Here is a 23,542-nt window from a genome sequence, read left to right on the forward strand (position 1 = left end):
TTTAAAAATGGTAAAACTGAAACCCATAAAACAATATATAACATCATTGTGTAAAAACAGTCTTGTCTTGAAAGCTACCTGTTCCATCTGGTGTGGACCGGACATAGGTGGGAAGCATCTTGACACTGGTCTGTTCATGGCTTTGCTTTGACAGGCCTCGCAGCATCTCGTCACTCATGCGCTTCTTGACCTCCAGCAGCTGCTCGCGGCTCAAACGCAGCGTGTCAAGGATGCGCTGACGCTCTGCATGTTGTGCAGCTAAACGGTAGGCTACTGCTGTTACCATGGCGGCACCTTTTGCACTACCATCTTGTGAGAGCAGAAAACGCACGTCGCAGTCTGGAACAAGACGCCGCACCATCTTGTGGAGCCTCCTTGAAAACCTATGGAAGAATCAATCATGTTGAATCCGTTTCCTCTCCTCGTTTCCTATTTTCTAGCACCGTCAGACCTCTCTCTGACTCCTCCCTTCACATGTTGAAGTCTAGTTACATTTTGTGCCACAGTAAAGTAATAACCTTGAAGGCTGACAAGAAGAGGTATCCCAGTGGAAAGACATTACCTTTAGGTGTGTCTTGAATTTATCCAATACAAAATCTTAGAACTCTGAGGAAGAAAACCTCCTACAGTACTATTGGAGGCTCAAAGGTACCGAGTATGAGAGAGGTATGTGTTTTCAGAAAGCAAAGAAGAACTTTACACATTGATTCTGAGTCTAATGCTGCCTTCATGTGCTACTGGGAAGATGAACCTTTTCACTTGTGAATTTCAAATTACCAGTGCATTGTGTTCGAGTGCTTTTGTTGTCATAGCGAAATTAAAAATGACGAACACAATTTATCATGACCTACTATTTTGCATATAATAGTTTATGACCTGTTAGTTCATCTGCTACAGCATTTTCTTGGGGACTTTTTTATTGCAAATTGTGTATGTTATAAATGTGCAAAATCATCAGCTAACAGCAGCAGAATGTTCATGAAAGAGTTGTTAATCATTTGCAATTAATCCCTTATCCTCCCTTGTTGTTCCATCTTGGCTGCTCATGTATAAATTTTTTTTCAAAATTCTCCAGTGGAAAATATGACGTGAGGAGGCGTTCATGCACAATTTTCAAGTTCGTAAGTACAGGGTTCCTACACATTTGAAATTTCAAAATTCCATATTTTTTCCATACCCTAATTTCCAGATGTCTTGGTAAAAAATTTCACCCAGCCAAACAGTCTTTATATTTGGGATTTATGAGCCAGTCGTCAGAGAATTTACATCTACCCATTATGGGTTCTGCCAAACATATGTTATGCCTTTTTGTATGCCTTCATACAAGGCATGTTGAATAGCTCGCTCACGAACAGTGTGTGGACATCACCTGTCTGTCGAAGCAGCAGTGAAACTTGACGACATCTGGGCAGGCCTTAAAATGGGTTGGAGGAGTATAAGAGCAGAAGGCTGGGCATTCCACTTGTCAATCCGCCCAAATGTTTTCTGGGAAGCGTAACTGACTGTATGTGCTCTCACACAAACATTTTAGCTGTGCTAGCAAGTGCCTTAAAAAAACAGATCGATCCATTTTTTTTTTTTAGATATTCATAATTTTATGTTTTAGAAAATAGAACAGTGGTAACAGTCTTGGAAACACGAATATTTTCCATACATTTGTTTCCACTTTCCATAGTTTTCCAGACCTGGAAATTTATAAAATCAAATTCCATACATTTCCATACTTTCTATACTTACACAGGAACCCTGTAAGTAGTATTTACCATAATTCCCATAGCAGGTGAAGGCAGGATTAGTCCCTCGCACCAGAAATGTAAGAGACATCCTCACATTGGAGTCATTATTTTAGATATACTGTATATTTTTTACATATAACATTTCGAATACACAATCTGCTTTTTTTTATTACAGTGAAACGATGAGGCTCATGCAGAAACGTATTCTTAAATTTCTCTTAAAAATAAAACAGGAAAATCAACTCTGGATGCACCAAACGTTGTTACAGTCCAAATCTTCTCTGACCCAGGTGTTGCTGAATGTTGAATCGCATTTGATGGCAAATGGGATATAATTAGCATATGTGACTATGCCCACTAAACACCATAATAGGGCAGGTGTTGTGTCAGGTGCAAAACAGGTGACTTTCAAACAAAAGAAACATGTCATTTTTCAAAGTGTCAGTACTGGTGTAACAGGAAAAGCAGAAACACAGCAGTGGCAACACATAAGTGATGCTGTGAATGACACAGTGAAGAAAGCTGTTTCATATAAAAATTTGCTCTGACAGGTGCACTATACTTTTGCAGTCTCCCCAGCAAAAAAAGGACAGACCCCGCAAGTCCTATTAGATTCTCTTGGAGAGGAAAAACTATAGTACTCCATCTTGTAGTGATTTACTCAGATTATAGGCAAACACACAGACCAACACTAATGGATGACAGCTTCATCAGGGTCTGAATAAAGACTGTTTTGATTGCCTATTATGCTCAGGTGCTCAGAATAAGAATGTTGCTGCTTGAGACCTACAGTGCTGTGATGTAGGTGTCCCATAATTTGTTGTGATTTCAGACATACTATATGCAGAAGGTAATTCAGAAGCCGCAGAAAGGCACGGAGAAACAGAGAAATAAAACACTACCTTCTAACACTTGAACACTAACAAAAAAAAAAAAAAAAGACACCCGTAACTCAACACAACCTGCAAGTAATGTTGTCCAACTGGTTGTGAGTCAACTGTTGCAGGAATGGCAATAGGATGAGGACAGTATATTGACCTCCTGCCAGTCCACAGGTCGCTGCACAGTGTGTGCAGGATCATGGCAGACAATAATTACTTGACTGCCTAAGACAGAAAACACGAACTACAACTGGACTTTCTATTTGCTAGTTCCTGTGATGTTTCAAAAGGTGTATGTGTGAATTGACTAAAAGACAGTATTGGTTTGGATACAATAAAAATATTATGCTGATTAAAAGAGTTATGTTTGAGCTTTCCAGATGTTTATCTGTGTTGAGCAGCACAGATGAGAGGCTATGTCTGCTTTATGTGTAGCTGAATTCTCTATGTCTTTCGACCACACTAGTCTCAAGGATAGATGCTTTTGCTTATTCTTATCCTCATTAAAATTCAAGAGAGGATGCCAGAAGTCTACCCACCTCAGGGTATTCACGAAGTAGAAAATGTAGTCTGTGACACAGGACCTGACTAATCCAGTGAGATTTCAGACAGGGAGCAAGTCGGAGATGCAGAAAGGAAGTGTGTGGGGTTTTTTTTTCCTTCCAAATGTCTGAAGACCAGTGCAGGTGGCTTTTGCGTCACTCACCTCTTTTCCTGCTGACAGCCTAATCATTGTGAACACTGTCATCATGCAACAATGTTAAGCCACTGTTTTTGAGAATCAGTCATCAAATATGTGCTGTCAGCTAACATTTTATATTGATGCTTTTGCCATAGATCTATACTGACATGTCACTCGAGTCACAGGTCAAACTGAAACACCACAGGGTTGAGTATACTGTGTGACTGGTCCTCCTGACATTTTTATTCATGCACCTCAGAAACTCATTTTATGTATGCAGCAGCTTGTTTCTTTTTTGTTTCTTGCTCCTTCAAGCATGAGAGCATCTTCAGGCATGAGAGCATGTTTTCCCATTAAGTTGCCACCTGTCTGTAGTATCTCAGTTCATTTCATGTTAAGAAAACTAAGACCTCAAGTGCCTTGTTCTGAGAGAAACCAAAACAGAGGTGGTGACGTGGATGATCTGTACTTACTGTGGATGATTCTTATAGACAGAGCCATCGACCCCGATAGTGGTACGCAGCTTCTCAGCTGCCTTGTTGTCCCGAACCTGCCTGAGTACAGCTGCTAGAGTGGCAGCACACAAATGGGCAGCACGTGTTGATACTATCTGACAAACCCTCTGAGTGGCTATACAGTCCTCAACAGCAGGGTCCAGACCCAAGCCCTGGAGGACATTCTCAGCAGCCGCCAAACCTTCCTCATTTCTGCAACAAAGAGCAGAACATGTGTAACTTGCACAAAGAGAAGGAAAAAGGGAAAAAAAAATACCCCTTGAAATAAATGAGTTGGGATTGTGATAAAATAACTGCATTGGGTAAATTACACTTTCAGTGACAAAAGCCCTGAAAACCTCAGGGTCATTGTAGGTTTCTATGTGTGTCCAGCTCTCATTCACTAAAGTAGACCTATGATTGCTTCAGATACTCATTCAAGATAAACTAACTTCTCGTTTTCAATGGCATAGACGTAGGTGGTTTTGAAGCTTCCAGTAGTGAGGAGCTCTGCTGTGGCCTTGCCCTGGAACAGAAGCTTCTCCTTGGCCATCTTCACCAGGATAAGACGCACCAGTTCACCCATGTACATTCCACTGATCATCTTCTCAAACCTGCATGCAGAGATTCAAATTAACAAAAAAGTCTCATCAGTGAGGTTTATGGTTTTAACTTCTATCTTAGACCATAACCATCTCTTCAAGCTCTTCCTTGTTAAAACATATATCTGAGAATACAAGGGTAAAAATATGCCATCTGTCAAAATGAAACATTAATCAGTTACATTTACTTCTTCAAAATAAAAAAAATGCAATGAAAACTTAATTTATCTAGTACTGTAGTACACAGAATTTTAAATTTTCAAAAACTATTTGAGAGCATGGCTGAGACATTACTGTGATGGCATATTGTATACCGTATATATTGTGTTGAATAACACTAATAACCAGCGTTTATATAATCAACTACTCTCTCTAATATTCTTTGAATACCTCAGCATATGCCTATGTTTGTTTGTCAGAGTCGACACTGTCTACAGCTGACTTGTTTGGTTGATTCAAACAGCTCTGTGTACATGTGTACATGTACAAATTCTTGTTGTAAACATCTTGAAGCTGTGGAAATGTGTTGTTTCTTTAACATAATATCCCTTGGGCTTTGTTACAAACAACCTCCATAAACATTTCATAAATAAAATATATTTTCTTATTATTAAGTATGCATTACCCAAGAGAAGAAAAGCTTAAGCAGCTTATCAGACTCACAAAATAAAATGATACTGGCAGAGTATAACGGTTTCTGAATTTGTGTTTCATGCAATCAATAACACGAATGACTACAAATAATCACATGGAACATTCTGTCCATCACACATCTACAATAAAAGCAATACCCTTTCCCTATATACTGACATTATTTTTATTTAAATAATATATTTTGCCAGAGGCTGTTGATCAAACATGTGATCAGTATAGAGAAAAATATAGCATTTGCTTTTTCCATCAAAGATCATTATCAACAGTGTCAAGAGCAAGAACAGGGATAAATACATGCAAACAAAACAGATGTGCAATATAATGTACCATAGATCCAAAGACTGGTGTTTACCATCAACAAAGTATAGATTATAGAAAACATTTAGCGTAGTGGCAAGTCAAGGTTCTGCAAAAACACACTTCTAAAAAGTGACTGATGAAGTTTTAGACTGATGGTGGTGTTAATTACACCACCGGGCCAAAAAACAGACCCCCACACAATATTCTGTTGGACCATCTTTAGTTTTGATTTCAAGACACATTTTCTGTAGTTTATGTTTATGCTACACAGTCCTTATGCAGCGTCACAATAAATATCACAATATTTATGTCCATCCAGATTTGCATTAATTTTTCATCAAGATCTTGTATTAATGATGGGAGAGTAAGACACCTGTGTAAAGTCTTCTACATCACATTTCAAAGACTTTCAATGGGGTTCAGCTCTGGACTCTGCGGTAGCCAATGCATGTGTAAAAATGATGTTTCATGCTCCGTGAACCACTCTTCTCTTAAAGAATTTGAGCATGATGAATCCTGGCACTGTCAAGTCTTTATACTCTTTAGTAAATGAATGGTTGGAAGCTACTCACTGCAACAGTTTAGGTTAAATAACATGTTGCAGCTGAAGCAAATCTGAACTATTTGCTTAGTGAAATCCCGGCAGGAACTTCTTATGTTTTTAGTGGACATCTTATAATAGAATAATAATTAAAATAAATACAAAAAACATATCCAATACAAGCCTGCTTGCAATAAGGGTCCATTAATTTGAAGATTTGTAGTTGACTGTAACCTTGATCTAAGTCAGAAAGACTCAAAAGACGCTCACAGTTGTTTGCCAGGGTTCAGAGAGCCAGCATCTATTTCCCGGTCAATGTCAGTGCGCAGATCCTCTAGGGCACCATCATCTCCAAAAGCTCCCCATTCTGTATTAACACACATCCGACCCTCATCTCCGTCCTGAAGCTCCAGATTCCGCATTTGCTCCATGTAACAGGCATTAGTCCCTGTTCCTTAAGGGGTGGAATAACAACACATTAAACTAAACTTTTACACTATTCTACATGATAAATAATAACGTAACATAATGACAAAAAAATGTCAGTTGTGTCTGGTTGTCATGTTTGGCTCAGAAGTGTCCAACAAGCTGAACATCCTGCACTGTGAAAGCATGAGTAAAAACATGAGGCGGTAGTTAACTACAGTTTTTTTTTTCAGGGTTCCTACAGGTTTCTACAAGTTAAATGTAAGACTTCTTAAGACCTTTTTAAGACTACTTAGAACAGAATTTAATGCCCATTTCACAGCTGTTCCCCTCCACTCTGGGTCAAGAATGATCTTTTCTCCAACCAGGCATTATTAAATTTGCACTTCCTCATGCTTACTTTTCCCTTGCGAGCCATCCCTGAAAGTTCCCAAAGTCAGCTTTCTTGGGCGACATGTGTCGGGCTGAATGTTCTGTGATCATTTCTCACCAGGGGCTGCAAAGTTATCAATAATTAGTTCCTAATTTCAATATAAATTGTCTGGTTGAAACGGGTGGAACTGAGTAGACTGTTACTTTCTTTGCAGCTTGGACATTTAATCGACACATTTAAGCACAATAAAGCGAACAAATTTATGGGAACATAAGTTAAGTCCTATCATATCAAATTGAATACATTTTTAAGGTATTAAATGCAGATTTGTAAATTCAAGCCTTTTAAGACTTTTTAAGACCCCGTGGGAACCCTGTTTTTATTGGCCTAGTGACTTAAAAAATAAAGTTTTAACATGTCAAAAAAGAAGAAAGAGACTTTAATGAAGTGATTCAGGCAAGTTCATTTACACTAGTCATGCACAGTGGTGTACATTAAACCAAGATATAAAAGAAATCAAAAAGTGGAAGGTGTGGCTCAGAGCAGGTTCATCCTAGTCATGTGCCGTTGTGTCCTTGAGCAAGACACATCACCCGCCTTGCCTCCAGTGTTACTCACACTGGTGTATGAATGTTTGGCGATGGTTGTAGAGGCCATTGGTGATGATTGGCAGCCATGTTTCCATCAGTTCGCCCCATGGCAGCTGTGATGTAGTTTACTACCACCAATGTGTGATGGGAGTGAATGAATAATGGATTCAGAGGAAGAAAAGCGCTTGATAAATCCAATCCATTATTATTACAGTTTTGACTGCAACTACAACCAAACTGAACAATGCAACATGAGCTAAAATTAAATGCAACTGTAAATGAAAGTCTCTTTCATAAACTCAGTATGAAGGTGAATTTAATTGGAGAGACAGTGCAATGAGTCACAGGAAGTGTGTTAAGTTCTGTACAAAAACCTCAGTCTTGTTATATAACTGTCTCTGCTCTGGTGCTGACGTGCTCCAGGTGGGTATGTCAGTGACATATCACACAGAGGTTACATCAACAGCAAATTGAAGAAAGTGTCTTGACTGCAATCACTCAAAAACCTTCCATATAGTTATCTAAGGTGTGCGTGGATTTATGTGCATTGAAGAACGCAACTGCTCTGGGTACCATTTACCTTGTTTTCTCGCTCATGAATAATAACGTTAAACTCCAGCACACGCCACAAATCCTCTGTTATACATGCATGTGATTGTTATTTCCACCTTGTTAGTTGATTATATTTCAGTTTGTGACTTACCAACGATGAGGCCAATTTCACAGTGCTGATCATCGTAGCCACAAGTCATCATGGCGCCCACTGTGTCATTAATCACTGCTACAATGTCGATATCAAAGTCCTGTATTGATATTTAACAGAAAATGTTCTATTCAGAGCATAGACTGGTGTCTCTGCTGGTAAGGTTTTGTCGTGGCGGTGTGCCACAGCAAAATCCTTGCTACCACACCATACATTTGATACAAAAAAATCAATAATAGGCCTACACATTAGGCTATGCGTATTAAAGTGTTGAATTTAAATTTTTAAGGTTTTACAACATGGAACAGTGGTTGCAGTGGCAGCATCTTCCATCTTTATGGGTTGGTTCTGCTTCCTGTCACCACAAGATCAACTGCCTATTTGCACAAGCACAACAGTAACTCTACTTGGACCTACTGCCTGAAATGCATTGCCAGAGAAATTCAGAGTCATTCTGCGCTGCAGATAACTATGTCAGCAGAGTGAAATTGTGAGGAATGCATGGAATGTGTGAAGTACCACGACATACCTTACCTACCTCTGTCTCTCAAATTTCACTTAGTGCGTATGAGATACATACAGGTGCAGGTGCCAATGGACTATGTCATTGAGTGTATGACTCAATAATTAATACTATTTTCATTGTTAAATGTTATTATTAAATTATTAAATGCTGTGGCAATGTAGTTATTTTCTTTCCTTAAAAATGCAGATCAGAAACCAACCAAAAAGATGGGGAACGTGTAAAAGCAGGTTTTATACTTACACCTCTCTTTTTGATGGACTTCCTCAGGAGGCTAACCACGTCCTTTCCTTCCACTCCACTGGATTTAAAGCCTTTGGTCCAAGACACAAGAACGCTCTAGATATACAGAAAACAAAACAAAGAATAATATAATGTAGTTAGATAACAGTGGTTTTTTTTTTTGTTTTTTATTAAATTTGCGCATACAAACCAATAACATTTTTACAGCCATGCATTTTTTAATGTGCTTTACCTTAGGTAGAGCATAAAGCAGTTACAAAAGAATAGTAAAGTGAGGTGAACTAGCAAGAGGTAAAACCATTGCATTATGGCAGGTGGGTACAATTTGCTGAAAAGGTTATTATGGGAGCCACAAGCGAGTTCCAAATGCCAAAGTGGTTATTGTGTATAAATCTTTTGATGACAAATCCATTTACAGTGGAAAAAATACAGGTCAACTCCCTATATCCCGGTTCTATAGAACCCCGTGAATTTAATGGTGTAATGGATTCAGCATGTTTCAGATCGATAAATGCAGCTTTGAAAATGTTACATGAAAGCTGCAGGTTGTCCACTGCCAAACTGGATAAATGGAGGCAGTTAACAGACCAATTACATTCTGCTTATGATCTGAGGTTGTGACTATCACATTTTCCAAACATTTGGGAACTGAAAGCAAAAACAGTACTTTATCTTTAAAATGAAATGCTAATCATTATGGAATGACACAACAATGGAAGCTGAAGATTTACTTCCACACTTATTAAGGATCTCAGATAAATGTAGTGACTCACAGCAGAGACAATTAGACAGCAGTGTAGTTAATGAGTCACTGTGGCAGACACATACTACAGTCATTGACCACTGCTCTACAGAAGACATCGTAGGAGAACATAGAAATACACCCTGTATGCAAGAGAGGTGGCAGTCACAGACTCAGATCTGGACGAGGAACTCCTAAACTAGGGTTGAACAAACCCAGGACATAAAATCCTTTTATTCTTCTGAAAGCGTTAGCAGAAAGCTTGTCCAGTCAGATTTACATTTGACAAAAATGAATGAGAATGAGCTTTTCCTTTAGGTGGACATCGTTTTCATATCATGGCAGTGTTATCTTTAACCCATAAAGAGCCAGTGCTACTATTGTGGCAGTTCCCAAATGAATTTTTCTCTATTTTTCCATTTCTTAACTATTTTCTCACTAATTTCTTTTATAATATTATCCTCTGTAATTTGCATTTTTTAGTGTAAATCCTGTATTTTACATAAAACCCAGTGTGTCCATCCACTGTCATTGACCCGACTCCATGGGTTTTACTGGTGAATTAATGTTGTAATGACAGTGTTTCCACGTTCAATACAGAGCCTCTGAATGTCCAAATGAGTCATATCTGATGACCATGAAAAGATGACAAACTGTATTTCACACCAATTATTTACATGGATTCATAGGATTAGTGGATCAACAGGTACTGAACAGTTTAAATCTGTTGATGGTTTGTGTCACTGGTGGCTGTTTGGGTCTCTGTGAGTTAATGATTGACAGTCTGCCATTTTGCTTTTTCAAGTTATATTTGTGAAATATCTGTTTAAATCAATTACACATATTTAAAGACCCAAACAATCAAGTCACAGGAAAAATAAAAAGCTGTGAAATTAAAATCAGGCTGAGTTGTCTGGGGGCCATTTGTAGAATTTCAATCAGGTTTTATTAGAATGGCATAATTGTGCTTCAAAATAAAACAGAAAGCATGAGACAAATGTCAAATAAAACGACCTTTCAGGAACTGACGAAACATACTGGTACACACACACACACACAGATGTACACATGCACACACACAAACAAACAGAGGCTTAGAGAAAAATGATATGAGACAAATTTTTAAAACAAGATGCAGTTCCAGCACATTTCTAGTCATCAGTCAGTTTGTTCCATGGTACATTATTACTGTGGCTAAATGCACTTTCACTGCATATTTCTGACTTGCTGCAGTCCAAGTGAGCAAGTCAGTAATACACTGGGGAGGTAAATAATTTAATGCCTTGTTGAAATGTTGAAAGAAATGTTTTGACATCTTTACAATAATGTGTCAGAGGCCAATGAAGTGTTTTCAGATCAGAGGTGGTGTGTTGAATTTTCTTACTTTATTAACAGTAATTGTATTTGCTGGATATAAATGTGTGAACCAGCTGCTCAGTTGAGCATTTTATGAATATGTGGGAAAAAGGTCTTTATGTAATATGTTCTGTAGTTGAACCAGCTACAAATTTAGAAAGCAGGAAGAAACCAGTGACTTCAGGATTTCAAATATTTTGTTCCGCAAGTTGCATTGAAAGTTAATTTCAGGTTTTAATTGACAAAACTAATTCACTTTCCTCTCTGGGTACTCCGGCTTCCTCCCACCATCCAAAGACATGCACTGATAGGTTAATTGGTTAATCTAAATTGCCCATAGGTGTGAATGTCAGAGTAGTTGGTTGTTCGTCTCTACATGACAGTCCTGTGATGAACCAGTGACACATCCAGGTTGTACCCCCCCTTCGCCCAAAGGTAGCTGGGATAGAGGCTCCAGCACCCCCTGCCGCCCTCTCAAGGATAAAGCGGTTCATAAGATGAATAAATGAATGAATTCAGTTCCATATTGTTTAACTATCTGAGAGAGATAAAATTGCTCTACAACCTATATTCATTTTTTAACAAATATTAATTAAGATTGAGTAATTGTGTAAGTCACTCACCTCATCCAACTTGGTCTGCAGGCAAGGAAAAGAGAAGGTGAAGCCCAGTGGCAACTTTTTATCCTTTATCCCCAGTTTATCCAGGAAATTAGCCAGACACTCAGCGATGTGGTCAAAGAACTGCAAGAGAAAAAGAGAGGATCGGTTTATGGCAAGTTCCAGCTAGAGGCTGCAAATTTCACTTTAGCAGAACATTTGTGTGTATCTTATTGGTATGAGTCCCATTTATAATATTATATCATTTAACTGCCCATGAAGTAATAGACACATTTATTCAGATACAGATGCACCGGTCTATGGTACAAAAATGGTGATTGAAGTTGTACAATTAATGAGCAGAATAGGCGTTGATTAGAGAGTGTTTTTCTCAGCTGTCACATTAATTATCACAGTTCTGAAACAATTTAGTTAATTACAGTAGCACATGACATTAGCTCTTCAAAGTGAAGGACTCATTCACCACATGTCTGAAAATGCAGAACACTGTGCCATGAGCGTACATCAAAACAAATCTGCAGCCAGGGCGGAGAGTGTTCAGTACCATTAATGCTGACAATATATACAAAAAAAATATGCTTTTCAAATGCAGATGAAGGACACTGCTTGACTTAACGTGTACATTGGTTCAAATTTGACTATAATTAATTTTGTAAATAGATACATAACACTGTAATTAGTGTAACAGTAGCACAATTTGCAATACAATATATCTGAAGAACAACACATACTGCAGTCTTGTTTGCCAAAGAGGTGGTGATGAAAGGCAAGAAGATGTTAGATTATCTGATAATGTCAACATACTCTGAGTACATTTTGTTTGTTAATGTGCTATGAACCATGTAAATTGTGCAGTCACATCTACTAGCTCTTTTAAGTCATTAGGGACCACTATTTATCTGCTTTCAGATCAGTCCAAAGATTTAATGATCTGCAGAGGAAGGTTATTATATAGTACATGGTTTGGTGAACTATACATGGCACCATTAAAAAATCATGGTCCGAACATATGGTGTAATTTCCAGAAAATGATTTGCTCAGGTGCCTATTTTGTATACGTTGGTCACAAGATGAGTAACACAGTTAATAGCTGTATTATTTTCATTTCCTACACGTGTGACATCGGCATCTGGACTAATCCCTTAATGTCGGACATCAAGTTGAATCTCTTGTTCAGTCACACTTGACTGGTAACTTTAGGTGTGGTCAATCGTCTACATAAAGGCAGCAAAGAAAACGCCCAAATATTTTTGCCAGCTCAAAATGCAACGACTTATGATACAACAGAGAGAACGTGCCACTGGCATGTTACGTGCAAGTCTGAAGTTGCTCGCCGTCTGCACTGTCATCGCAGTACAATCAGTCGTCTGACTGATCGGATCTCTCAGGACAGGATCATGAGACTTAGTTCCATGTGTCATCGCAGCACTGTTTGTTTGGAAGCCAGAGGTGAACACACCTGATACTGAAAGATGACACTTTCAGTACCTGTATTCAGTGACTGAATACATGTGTTGAGTCGATCACAATTTGTCCACAATTCATCCTCTATTGACCAATGTTTCCTTCTTTAACATGAAGGTAACCCCAAAGCAATTAATTTAATATACCTCCAAATATACAAATTATTCTGGCCCATGTGTTTTTAATGGTACTAAGTATACATATAACCTCAATTCGAAATAAGTTGGGATGCTGTGTAAAACAGTTAATTCTGAATTTGTCGCCATCAAATTCAAAATTATATCATTTCTTTTCTTAAAATTGTAAATTTTCTCAGTTTCTCAAATATTTGACATGTATTCTATGAATAAAATATGAGTTTCTGAAATCTGCAAATCATTACATTCTGCTCAGGCCAACTTTTTGAAATTGGGGCTGTACATTTTAATAGATCAGATAAATTCAGACTGTTTAATAAAAACATGTTGTTATGGTTTTTGGGTTTATGGCTTAGGGTCATCAGGTAAGGAAATCTCTTGGACAGAAATGACTGGGCCCACTGAAACAGGATTTTTGTTGCCAATACCTCTACTGATACTACAGGATAGAGCTACAAATACAAACACACAAAGATCAATTAAATGTTGTTATCTGTTACTTGAGAAACAGTATTGGATGAAGGATATTTTGGGATTTAAAACTGCAGAATTTAACTGCTTGATGGCAGCACTGGGCAAAAATACCACAATTGCCTTTTATCAATCAGTCAATCAATCTAGTTTTATTTATATAGCACCAAATCACAACAAAAGTTATCTCATGACACTTTACATATAGAGCTGGTCAAAACCAGACTCTCAAGCCAATTTACAGAACTCAACAGAATCCTCCAGGAGCAAACACTAGTGACTGGTGACAGTGGTGAGGAAAACGTCCTTTCAACAGGTCTTTCAGTATACTGTGATTAAAGAAGTCAGAGGTCTATGGACTGTGTCATGGTGGCAGCCCATGCCCTGTGAGTGGGTTGAACCTGTGTCCTTTGTTCTCAGGCTCTGGGCCTGGTTCTGGGTTGGAGTGACAGGGGGAGCATGGGTTTGGGCCTGCTAGCTTAGCTGGTCTAGTTTTGTTTGTTTCTATTAATCATATTTTCATTTCATATTTATTATTTTTGCATCCTTAGAAATAGCTACATAATGGGCCCACAGATCAAAACACATTTTGCATAGCTTAAGTCTGGTTCTTTTGTTCCTTTTGTTACCTAACTGTTTGATGCTCACTCCATGCTCTCTCCATCCCGTCACCAGATCCCAGGCCTGACAGACAAACAGGAAGAGGGAGGTTCCCAAACCTTTTATAGTAGAGGGCATCAGGAACTTACCAAGGGTGGCAGCCATCAGAGGGGAGTTTTGTGAGTTGGCCAGTAGTTAAGCTTAAAAATGCTCTAAACCAGGTTTAAACTGTTAGAGACTTTTTGGGGAAGTATTAAATATAAGTAGTGAAATGAGGTATCGGTCAAGATATCAGTAATATTCTGGTAAATGTTAATTGAAAGGTAAACTGAACATTGGGGATTGGTTTGTTCATGTGGGAGGGGCAACGGGTATAAAAAGCCTGGAGTAGAAGCTCCTCGAGGAGAAGTGTGACTCTGCTTGAGTGAAGCAGGTCACTGAAGCTGGCTGCCCTTAGCCATGGGCTGAGCTTTATTTTCTGTGGTTTAAGACTGATTTTCCTTATGTTTTGTTACGCTGTTTTTCATCAATTAGTTGAGTTTTTTTCTGTTTTTAGTTTTTTTTGTTTTTTTTTCACTAACATAGCTCAATCGGCGATGTCACCTGGGCAAACACTGTAAATAAATCATACTGCGGTGAAGATTATTCCAGCCTCCTGGTGTGTTTCCTCCTCCACATGGTCAACCATCACAGACTGCATAGCAGGATAGATTCTCTACAGTCTGAGAACAGACTTTGGCTCACTATTGGTATTTTTAGACAGGTAGGAGGTGTAGATATGAGATTAAGGCCTGTAATCACTGACTGAGCCCCGTGATGAACTAGTGACATGTCCATGGTTTACCACACCTTCACCTGTTAGGAGATGGGACTAAGGCTACGTTCAGACAGCAGGCAAATGTGGCCCAAATCTGATTTTTTTTTGCCCATATGTGATCTGTATCCAATCTGTTAAAGACAATTTGAACAGCATAAATCCAATTTTTTCAAATCTGACCCAGGCCACTTTCATATGTGGTCCTAAATCCAATATGTATCTCATATTTCGCAATGCAACTTCAGTCTGAACGGCCAGGTATTTATCCAACATTTACGTCATTGAAATGCAACAAACATCATAATTCTATGTCCCAGGAGGAGGAGCGGCAGGAAAAACATATTTACAGTGCGTGCCTGCATGGTCATGTATTATATCAGGACCTCTTTTGCTCATGTGGGTCACTTCAGGGTCACATTCAGTTCATACACAAAACTGATAGAAGTCGCATTTAATGTTTAATATGAATGAGCACACAAAAAAGTCAGATTTCACTAAAAATCCGAGTTGTGCATGAAGACCTGCTGTCTGAATGTAGCCTATGTGGCTTAAAAAATGAATGAACGAATGACTGTTGATTTGATTCAGGTGTGACTCTACTGCTCTACACATAAGCTAGTAAAAATGTTTTTTCTTTTTCACAGTAGCATGAAACTGCATCACACTTTCTATATTTAGTATTTTTAGAGAGCTTTATTCCAGAAGGGAAGCGTTTTTCCTCAATATCTGCTGCTGCAGCAACAATCCAATTTCTCATGCAAAGTGAGCAGAACGACAATGTGCTGAATGCATAACTTAAGGAACTTGACTTGACAGATGTTTTGATCTGGCTCTAATCAAGGCAGATGCCAGTTGCCAAGCAATCAGCGTAACACTGGATAATTGTGTACAATCACGCAGTGGTTGTATCTTTAGGATTACATGCCCAGTCTCTCTGCTGCACCTGGAACAGTTTACCAGTGTTCCTCTAAGCAAATTCATTAACACATAATTAACCTCATGCTAGCTCTTTGAAAAATCCTTCACTCGTTTCTGCCTCTTCATCTTTCATACCACCACTACCAAACAGGCTTCTTGTACTCTCTAGTAGACAACACCACCAAAGACCCACTGTTTTCTTAGGTATGAAGTAAAACAAACTTCATGTGCAGGTTTACTAACTTTCTGCCTTTAAAAATATTGACCTATAATGTTACATTAATATAATGTCTGTTTATCTCCTTTCACAAAATAGGTATGTAAATGCTGTTCAGCACTCTATTGCCTCCCCTTCACACCACATAGGACAAGTTAGTTCATTTTTTGAGGTGTTTGTAATGCCATTTAGACATTAAAAGCATCAAAAACACATGGGACAATAAAAACACTACAACTGGGTGATTTCTTTTTTTGCGTTTCTTAGTCTGCATGTTTGATTCTGCTACTTTGATTCCCATTATGCAAGTCTGAAACACACTACAAAAATTCACTGTGCCATCAGTATCCAGACCATGATGTCTTAGCATTTTGAAGACAGGTTAAGGCAAGATTTTTCGATTGGTGAATTTAATGCATTTTCAACTTTTTGGTGATCTGCAGGAACACTGAAAAATGTTTGAACCAAAAACACAAAAATGTCTCCAGGAGGGACAGACCAATCAGCCAATATTTGCCTTTCTGAGCATCACTGGCCTATCAGCATTAAGATGTTGTTCAGCGGAGACTGTGGTCATTATTGATCTGTTGATGTAGGAAAGGCTCCCTGTCTGATAATGTGATAGTTCAGCTCAGCCTCTGTGTTATACTCCAGTCCAGGTCATCGTGCTACCAAGGAGACAATGAGTGCCTTTTCTGTGTGGTGGAAAAATTCTACAGTGTAGGTATTGACAAGGAAATGGTAAAAGGTTAAGGCTCTCATTTTAACATACCACCTCTGGATATCAATATACCTTCACTGTAAAAATAATAATCCTAATAATGGCTGGGCAAAAATACCATAATTACCTTTTGGTATCTTGTGAGTAAAGAAAACTGAGATCTGTGGACTGCATAAAGCATGCGTAAGTGAAAAGTAAAACTGGCCACTGACGTAACAATTGACCTGTTATGTTATTGGCCTAGTGTTTTGTCAAATGTTTAAAAACCACTGCACGCCTGTACTTCGCAGACAGCAGCAAGCAGTCTCTGGAAGTGCAGTCTGTTGTCTCAATATCCTTGCATAAGTAAAAATATACCTACTTCAACCCCAAATCAGTGACTTCTGTGTTTTCATCCAAATTGTGTCCAGAGTGGTAAAAACCTTCCATGATAGTACTCAGTTACTACCACAGACAGCCTGCATGTTGGTGCTATCTAAATCTTACTTATACTCTGTTACAGAATGCTTTTCTTTGTGTTCTTTCTTTGATAGATGGTTGAACAGCGGCCTTGCAATTTAGCCCTTTTTTTTCTAATCTCCCACTTCTCTGTGCAGTTTTATTACCTGACGTTATCTCTCTCTAGTTCTCTCTGTAAAGCTGGTGATTTTATACAGTGTATTGTTTACTCCTTTGCAGTTAGCTTACACACTCTCAACATGTCAGTCCTCAGTCAGCTTCAATATAATACACAAAGACAACGTCTTCTCTCACAATCTTGATTTCACTCTATATACAGATTTCCATGGCAACTGAATCCATAGTGTTCGATGCTGCAGGTCGCGCTGTGTATGTCTAATGGAAATGGACACATGGTAAATGGAAAAATTTTAAAGGAATATAATAATGAGGGACAAAAATTAATTCTTATGGTTAAGATGTGTCATTTGGTTTCTCCGAAATGTGTATTTTTGTGCTGTACATTGCCAGTGGTACTTAGGTGCCATGTACATATCATTTATCGTGCTCTAAAGAGCTCTGAAAATCAGCTATACCGTTCAACTTGGTCACATGAGATAAATGAAATGCGATTTTGTGACATTATTTCTTGATTATTGTGATATCTTATCAGTAAATTCAATTAAATTCCAGTAGATCTGTGTATGTTTCCTACAAGTATTATTCATTTTGCATATTGTGTGATGCTTCTAACCTCAGATCCGCTGCCTCTCATGACGTGTTCAGGAATGGCATAAATCTCATTTTCCATCTCCACCTTTTGCTCTCCATTACCCATAACTCGGACCAGAAGAACTCGGAAATTGGATCCACCAAGGTCAAGGGCCAGGAATTCACCTTGTTCTTCAGGGGGAAAAAAAAAATCAGTTATCATGCATTATGGAAACTCAAACAAGGCCTAATCATGGTCAGTGTTTTCCACCAAATGTATTGTGCTATTCAAAGCCTTTCAATTACATTCCCTACCTCAATCAAAAGAAGTAGATTTTTCCTTCAAAAATCAAGTTTCACTGTCATTAACTTTTTTTCATCAACAGCTTATTACCTGTTCCATCAGGTGTAGAACGAACAAATGTGGGCAACATTTTCACAGCCGCTGTAGGGTTTGTGTCTCTACACAGGCCTTTGTCCATCTCTCGACGAAATCTTAGTGACAAATCCATCAAAGTCTGATCGGACAGTTGAAGATGCTGCAGATATCCATCAACCTAAAACAGTTTGGAAAGTAGGGTCAATTAAATTTTGAATGAGACACCGATACTCGACAGAAAGACTAAAGGAGTGTCGGTAATGATGTGGATGTTCACAGGTCTGAGGGGAGTGAAGAGAGTTTCTTTCACAGAATGGCTGGACCTTGCCTCAACCCCTCCTCTCACATCGGTGGTGGGAGGCCTGTGGAGTCAAGGTGAGGGCCCCAGGAACTACAATGAGAGGTATATCTCTGGGATTGATCTGGAAAAGCCCCAGTGCCCCTTCAGAGGAGCTGGAGGACATGGCCTGAATTAAGCTGTTGCCCTAACAACCAAGAGTCAGATAAGCATGGATGAACATACGTGATAGAATAGTGGAACAACTGTCAATTTTATCTTCACCTCCTGTTAATATTGTTAAAAACACATCTGTTTTTATTTTTTTTCTTTTGGTGTCCTGTTTGTCCATTTGATACATGTGTGTTTATGTGGATGTATTTGTGGGGATGCCACCTGGATGGGGGGGGTGTCAAGTTCACAAATTTTGTAAGTGTCTGCCTCAATGATGTCAATGTTTTTTTGTCTTTAAACAAAACATTGTGACTACTTTTCAGTTGTGTTGGGCTGACCACAGTCATTAGGCTGTTAGACTGTGTGTTCATTCACACAAATGTAATGAATGGTTTGCTGACTTATTACTTGCCTTCAGTTGAAATGGCACCAGCCTTTTCCAAGTAATTACCTATAACTACCAAAATCAAGACCCTCTGATTGGCTGGCTTTGAGGCAGACTGTGATGCCATGCCAGGTTAAGTGAGTGTGTGCTGGCAAAGTTGAGGACATATGGAGCTGAAATTTGGAGACAACATGATGGGTTTGTTTATGTTATTCTCATCACCTTCCAGGGAAGCAAAGCAATTTTCACTATCACAAAAAAAATGTAAACAGTTTTAAAGACAGACTAAATAATTAATTTAAAAAAAAAAACAGCCATTAATTTTAATCCTTGTCGACTTCCGATGGTGAGATGATATAGCGATGACTAATTCACAAAGGAAATTATTTATTGAGCTCAGAATGTTATGGCTCACTCATCAAGAAAATGGAAATGCAACACCATGCAGAGTTGCATTCCAGTAGTACAACTGACATTCCTGTTGTTTGTTGAATGAAATTTAATATGGGGCCTTTATTTTCCATCTACTGAGTTGCATCAACAGGCTAAGGTCACAGTGTCTAACGATACAGTAGGTGGTGCACAGACATTCACTTACACGCTTCAATAAAATGTAAACATAAACCATCATACTTGAAACAGCTTGTGGAATTGGTTCTTCTCTTGCCTAGGTTCTTTTCTGTCTTCTCTTTAGTGTTGATTTCTTAGGATTGGATTCTTTCAGTAGTTTTCACCGACCTCAAGATTTCCTGTGTGACTTGTTTTGTACAAAAGCTTTTTGCAGACAAAAAATAATCTGGAATAAATAAACATTGCTAACAATTCCAGAAGGGTCCACTAAATTGCTGATGACGCCAATACACAAAAGCATTGAAAGACACTTATGCTTATTTTTATGAACGTTTAAATAATGGCACTGATTTTGTAACCGTTATTTCTAAATTAACTGCATATTCACCACAAATGACAAGTGGTCAAACAACAGCATTTGTCAGAGTGTTTGTCATCACCCTGAGTGTGGCTATTAAAACAGATGAATGCAAACTGGTAGGTATAACTGTCAAGACCAGGGGTCAGCAACCCTGGTCCTAGAGAGCCACTATCCTGCATGTTTTAGACGTATCCCTCTTCCAACACACCTGATTCAAATGATAAGCCTATCATCAAGCTCTGCAGAAGCCCGGTAACAACCATCAGGTGTGCTGGAAGAGGGAAACATCTAAAACAGGGGTCACCAACACGGTGCCTGCGGGCACCAGGTCGACCACGCGAGTGGCCCGCAGGCCTGTTCTAAAAATAGAACTAGTTCAGGGTTCTCCAACACGTTGCTCGTGATCTACCAGTGGTTCGCCAGTGGTCACTAATATAAGAACACAAAGTTGATTCGTCATTTGGTAGAACAGGTCTAAATTTCCACCCAATCAAAATTACAAGTGTCCCCCTCCCGAGATGAAACGGTCAACTAGCTGTCAATCAAACTTTAGCGCTGGTTTGCTGCCTGTCATTGGAGAGGGGAGGGGCCCAGGATGAGCCAGATGCCAGGCAGGTAGTGGGTTTAGCCCCGGAACGATGTCGGACAAATATAGTGAGGGAGTTATTTTCACCAACGATGAGGCACAGACTTCTGTTTGACAAATGTGAAAGACGAGTGTGTGTGTCTGATCTGTGGCGCGTTCTGGAAGTCAGTAAAAGATGCAACGTGGAGCGGAATTTCACCAAAGTTCACAGCAACTTTTCTGGAGATTCTCCAGTGGGAATCAGCCTCTGTAAAGAGAAGGTAAAAGAGCTGAAAACTAAAGTCCAAAAACAACAGTCCATGTTCACTAAACTGTCCAAGGCCAGCGCTTCAACAGACACATCAGTAAAGTGAAAGTGGTTCACATCCTGGACCAGCGCAAACATATGTACACTATCTGCGCATGCGCTCAGACAGCTGGAATCGGACCTGAACAGGTGCGTCTGCGTTTGACTCCAGTGTGATGACTGTAGAAGTGACGGGGATGGTGGATTTATGTGCACAAAGTTCTGGTTTTAATTAATATGTTTTGACAGCATATGTGAATTTAGAAAAGGTCAAATCCTTCAGAAAAACAGCAGCACATGCTAGTGAAGTTTTATTGTGTGAGTGACAACGTTCCCTTTCACAATTTCAAAGTATTAAAAATGCACATACACGTGTGTATTATTTGTTTTTAGTAATTCTATAAAAATATGCAGGATTGTTCCATTTCATAATTTTTGACATAGTATTAAAATATTTAGGAATACAGCATGCAAATGCTTGTATTTGTTTTTTTCTACTTTTGATTTTCTTAATTAAAGTAAAATAATAGTTTCATATTAACACTTTTTAAGTATTGTAAATGTTAAAACAAAGATATATAAATAAATAAAATAAATGAAGAGCACAATGTTACAAACATATGATACAAAATATGTGTATGTATGAAAAATAGCTATGTAAATAAATGGTGCTAAATTAGAGCAGCCCTCCGGCAACTTCATTAGGTAAAAGTAGCCCACAGAGGAGAAAAGGTTGGTGACCCCTGATCTAAAACATGCAGGATAGTGGCTCTCTAGGACCAGGGTTGCTAACCCCTGGTCAAGACTATAATGCTGCCAAAGATGCCAGTTTATTGGACTGTAGATATATTAACTGGATAGATTTCCACCAACTGATTTCTTTTACACAGGTGAGTTTAATTATGAAGGTCATGATGGACTAAAGTTATTATGTGATGTTATCTTTTCTATGTTGCTGTTTGTTGATCCATGGTTCAGATTAAACTGTGACAATTCTGACCTTCTTTGTTCAATCCCAAACAGATCTTTAGTGCAGCTACTGACAACACAAACTGTACAGAAAATAAATTTGCTGTAACGTAATCATGTTATTTTATTACTTGTGTTAAGTTGGCCGTTTGTTGATCTACAGTACCGTCTAAACTGTGACAGCTGTGACCTTGCTTGGATGAACACAAATACATCTTTAATTTAGCTACTGACAGCACAAACTGAACAGAAAATGGAGATGATTTGTAGTTTTACTGTGGCTGTTTTCTGTCTAAAAACAGAGCTAACAGAGATAAAATGTAAACTATCAGCAGATGCAGACACAGTGTTATTTTGACCGACTGTCAAAGTAACCGGCTATGTGTTTTAGTTTGAAGGAGAAAACTTGATGATACCATGATACAGATGTGTGGAAAAAACGAGCTTTATACATTATTCGTATCATTGAGTGATACAGTCTGTGGATACACAGTATTGATTGCTTGGTGGTTTTCATCCTAAGTGTGTTCTGGTACATGACATCCCCCTGCAGTTTATCATTTGGAATATCAATACGACAAAGAACCCCTGTACAGCTGCAGTAGCCGAAATCATGGGAGGACAAAAATAAATACTTTCCTTGAACAATTCTCTCAGTCCAAACAGAAGCCACTTTTTAGTGCTTCCATGTTAAGGTATGGAGTAGAGAAGTTCAGTCACTTCTCAGTAGGGATGCAACGGTACTCGGGAAAACCGTGTACCATTCGGTGCGCCCCGCAAGGGACAATCCACCCTTATGGACTGCGGGTTTTTGGTTTTGCAATTGATTTTGCGTTGGCACTTTATATACTGCTTTACAGGCCACTGAGTGTGTGTGCCTGTCAAGGTTATTATCGTAAACGAAAACTAATGAAATGATGAAAACTAGAATTGAAAAAATATTTTCGTTAACTGAAATAAATAAAAACTATGATTAAAAGAAAAAATGATAACTAACTGAAACTGTATTGTGTGCTTACAAAACTAACTAAAATGTACAAAAATTATGGATCATGGTTTTCGTCTTTGTCAATGTCGGATTGATACGAAATCGATTTATTTCCCTTGAATAATTTTAGCTGTTGGCACCACATGATATTTAACGATCCGTCACTTCTCGTCACTTGTGGTTTAGAGTCATCTTCTTGTCCCCACTCTACCTGGAAACATGGAGTCTAAAGTTGGGAGAAAGCAGCAGAGTCCTGTATGGGATTGATTTGAATACAACGGAGAAGAAGATAAAGGATATAAAAAAAAAATCTAAAACTAAACTAAAACTAAGTATTTAGAAAACAACGAAAACTACTAAAATAGGACCAATGGCCCTGTAGCTTACCGGCCAAATTAAAGGTTTTGGGAAATGTATCCAGATGCCACTTATTATCACCCAGTTCTGTGTATTTATTATATTACAGAAATGGCCATGTTTTGGTCATATTCCAATCAGATCTGTAAAAAATTCAAATTCCAACTTGATATCATTGATACTTACTGATTTATCGGACCAATCCACTTCCTATCTTTTATAATGGGAAAATTTGTCAAAGTCGTACCAA

The 23,542-nt window shown here is 38.5% G+C and overlaps 1 protein-coding gene across 1 annotated transcript in view; it reads right to left on the reverse strand.

Annotated features, from left to right (window-relative positions):
• Positions 1-23,542, reverse strand: part of LOC115425484 (hexokinase-2-like) — a 55,053-nt gene that overhangs the window by 25,322 nt on the left and 6,189 nt on the right. Inside the window, 9 exon segments of the mRNA XM_030143095.1 lie at positions 79-383; positions 3,773-4,006; positions 4,246-4,407; positions 6,161-6,344; positions 7,983-8,082; positions 8,749-8,844; positions 11,470-11,589; positions 18,004-18,152; positions 18,355-18,517. Of these exon segments, the coding sequence (XP_029998955.1) occupies positions 79-383; positions 3,773-4,006; positions 4,246-4,407; positions 6,161-6,344; positions 7,983-8,082; positions 8,749-8,844; positions 11,470-11,589; positions 18,004-18,152; positions 18,355-18,517 (1,513 nt within the window).

The sequence above is a fragment of the Sphaeramia orbicularis genome, chromosome 9 (assembly GCF_902148855.1).
Source record: "Sphaeramia orbicularis chromosome 9, fSphaOr1.1, whole genome shotgun sequence".
Lineage (NCBI taxonomy): Eukaryota > Metazoa > Chordata > Actinopteri > Kurtiformes > Apogonidae > Sphaeramia > Sphaeramia orbicularis.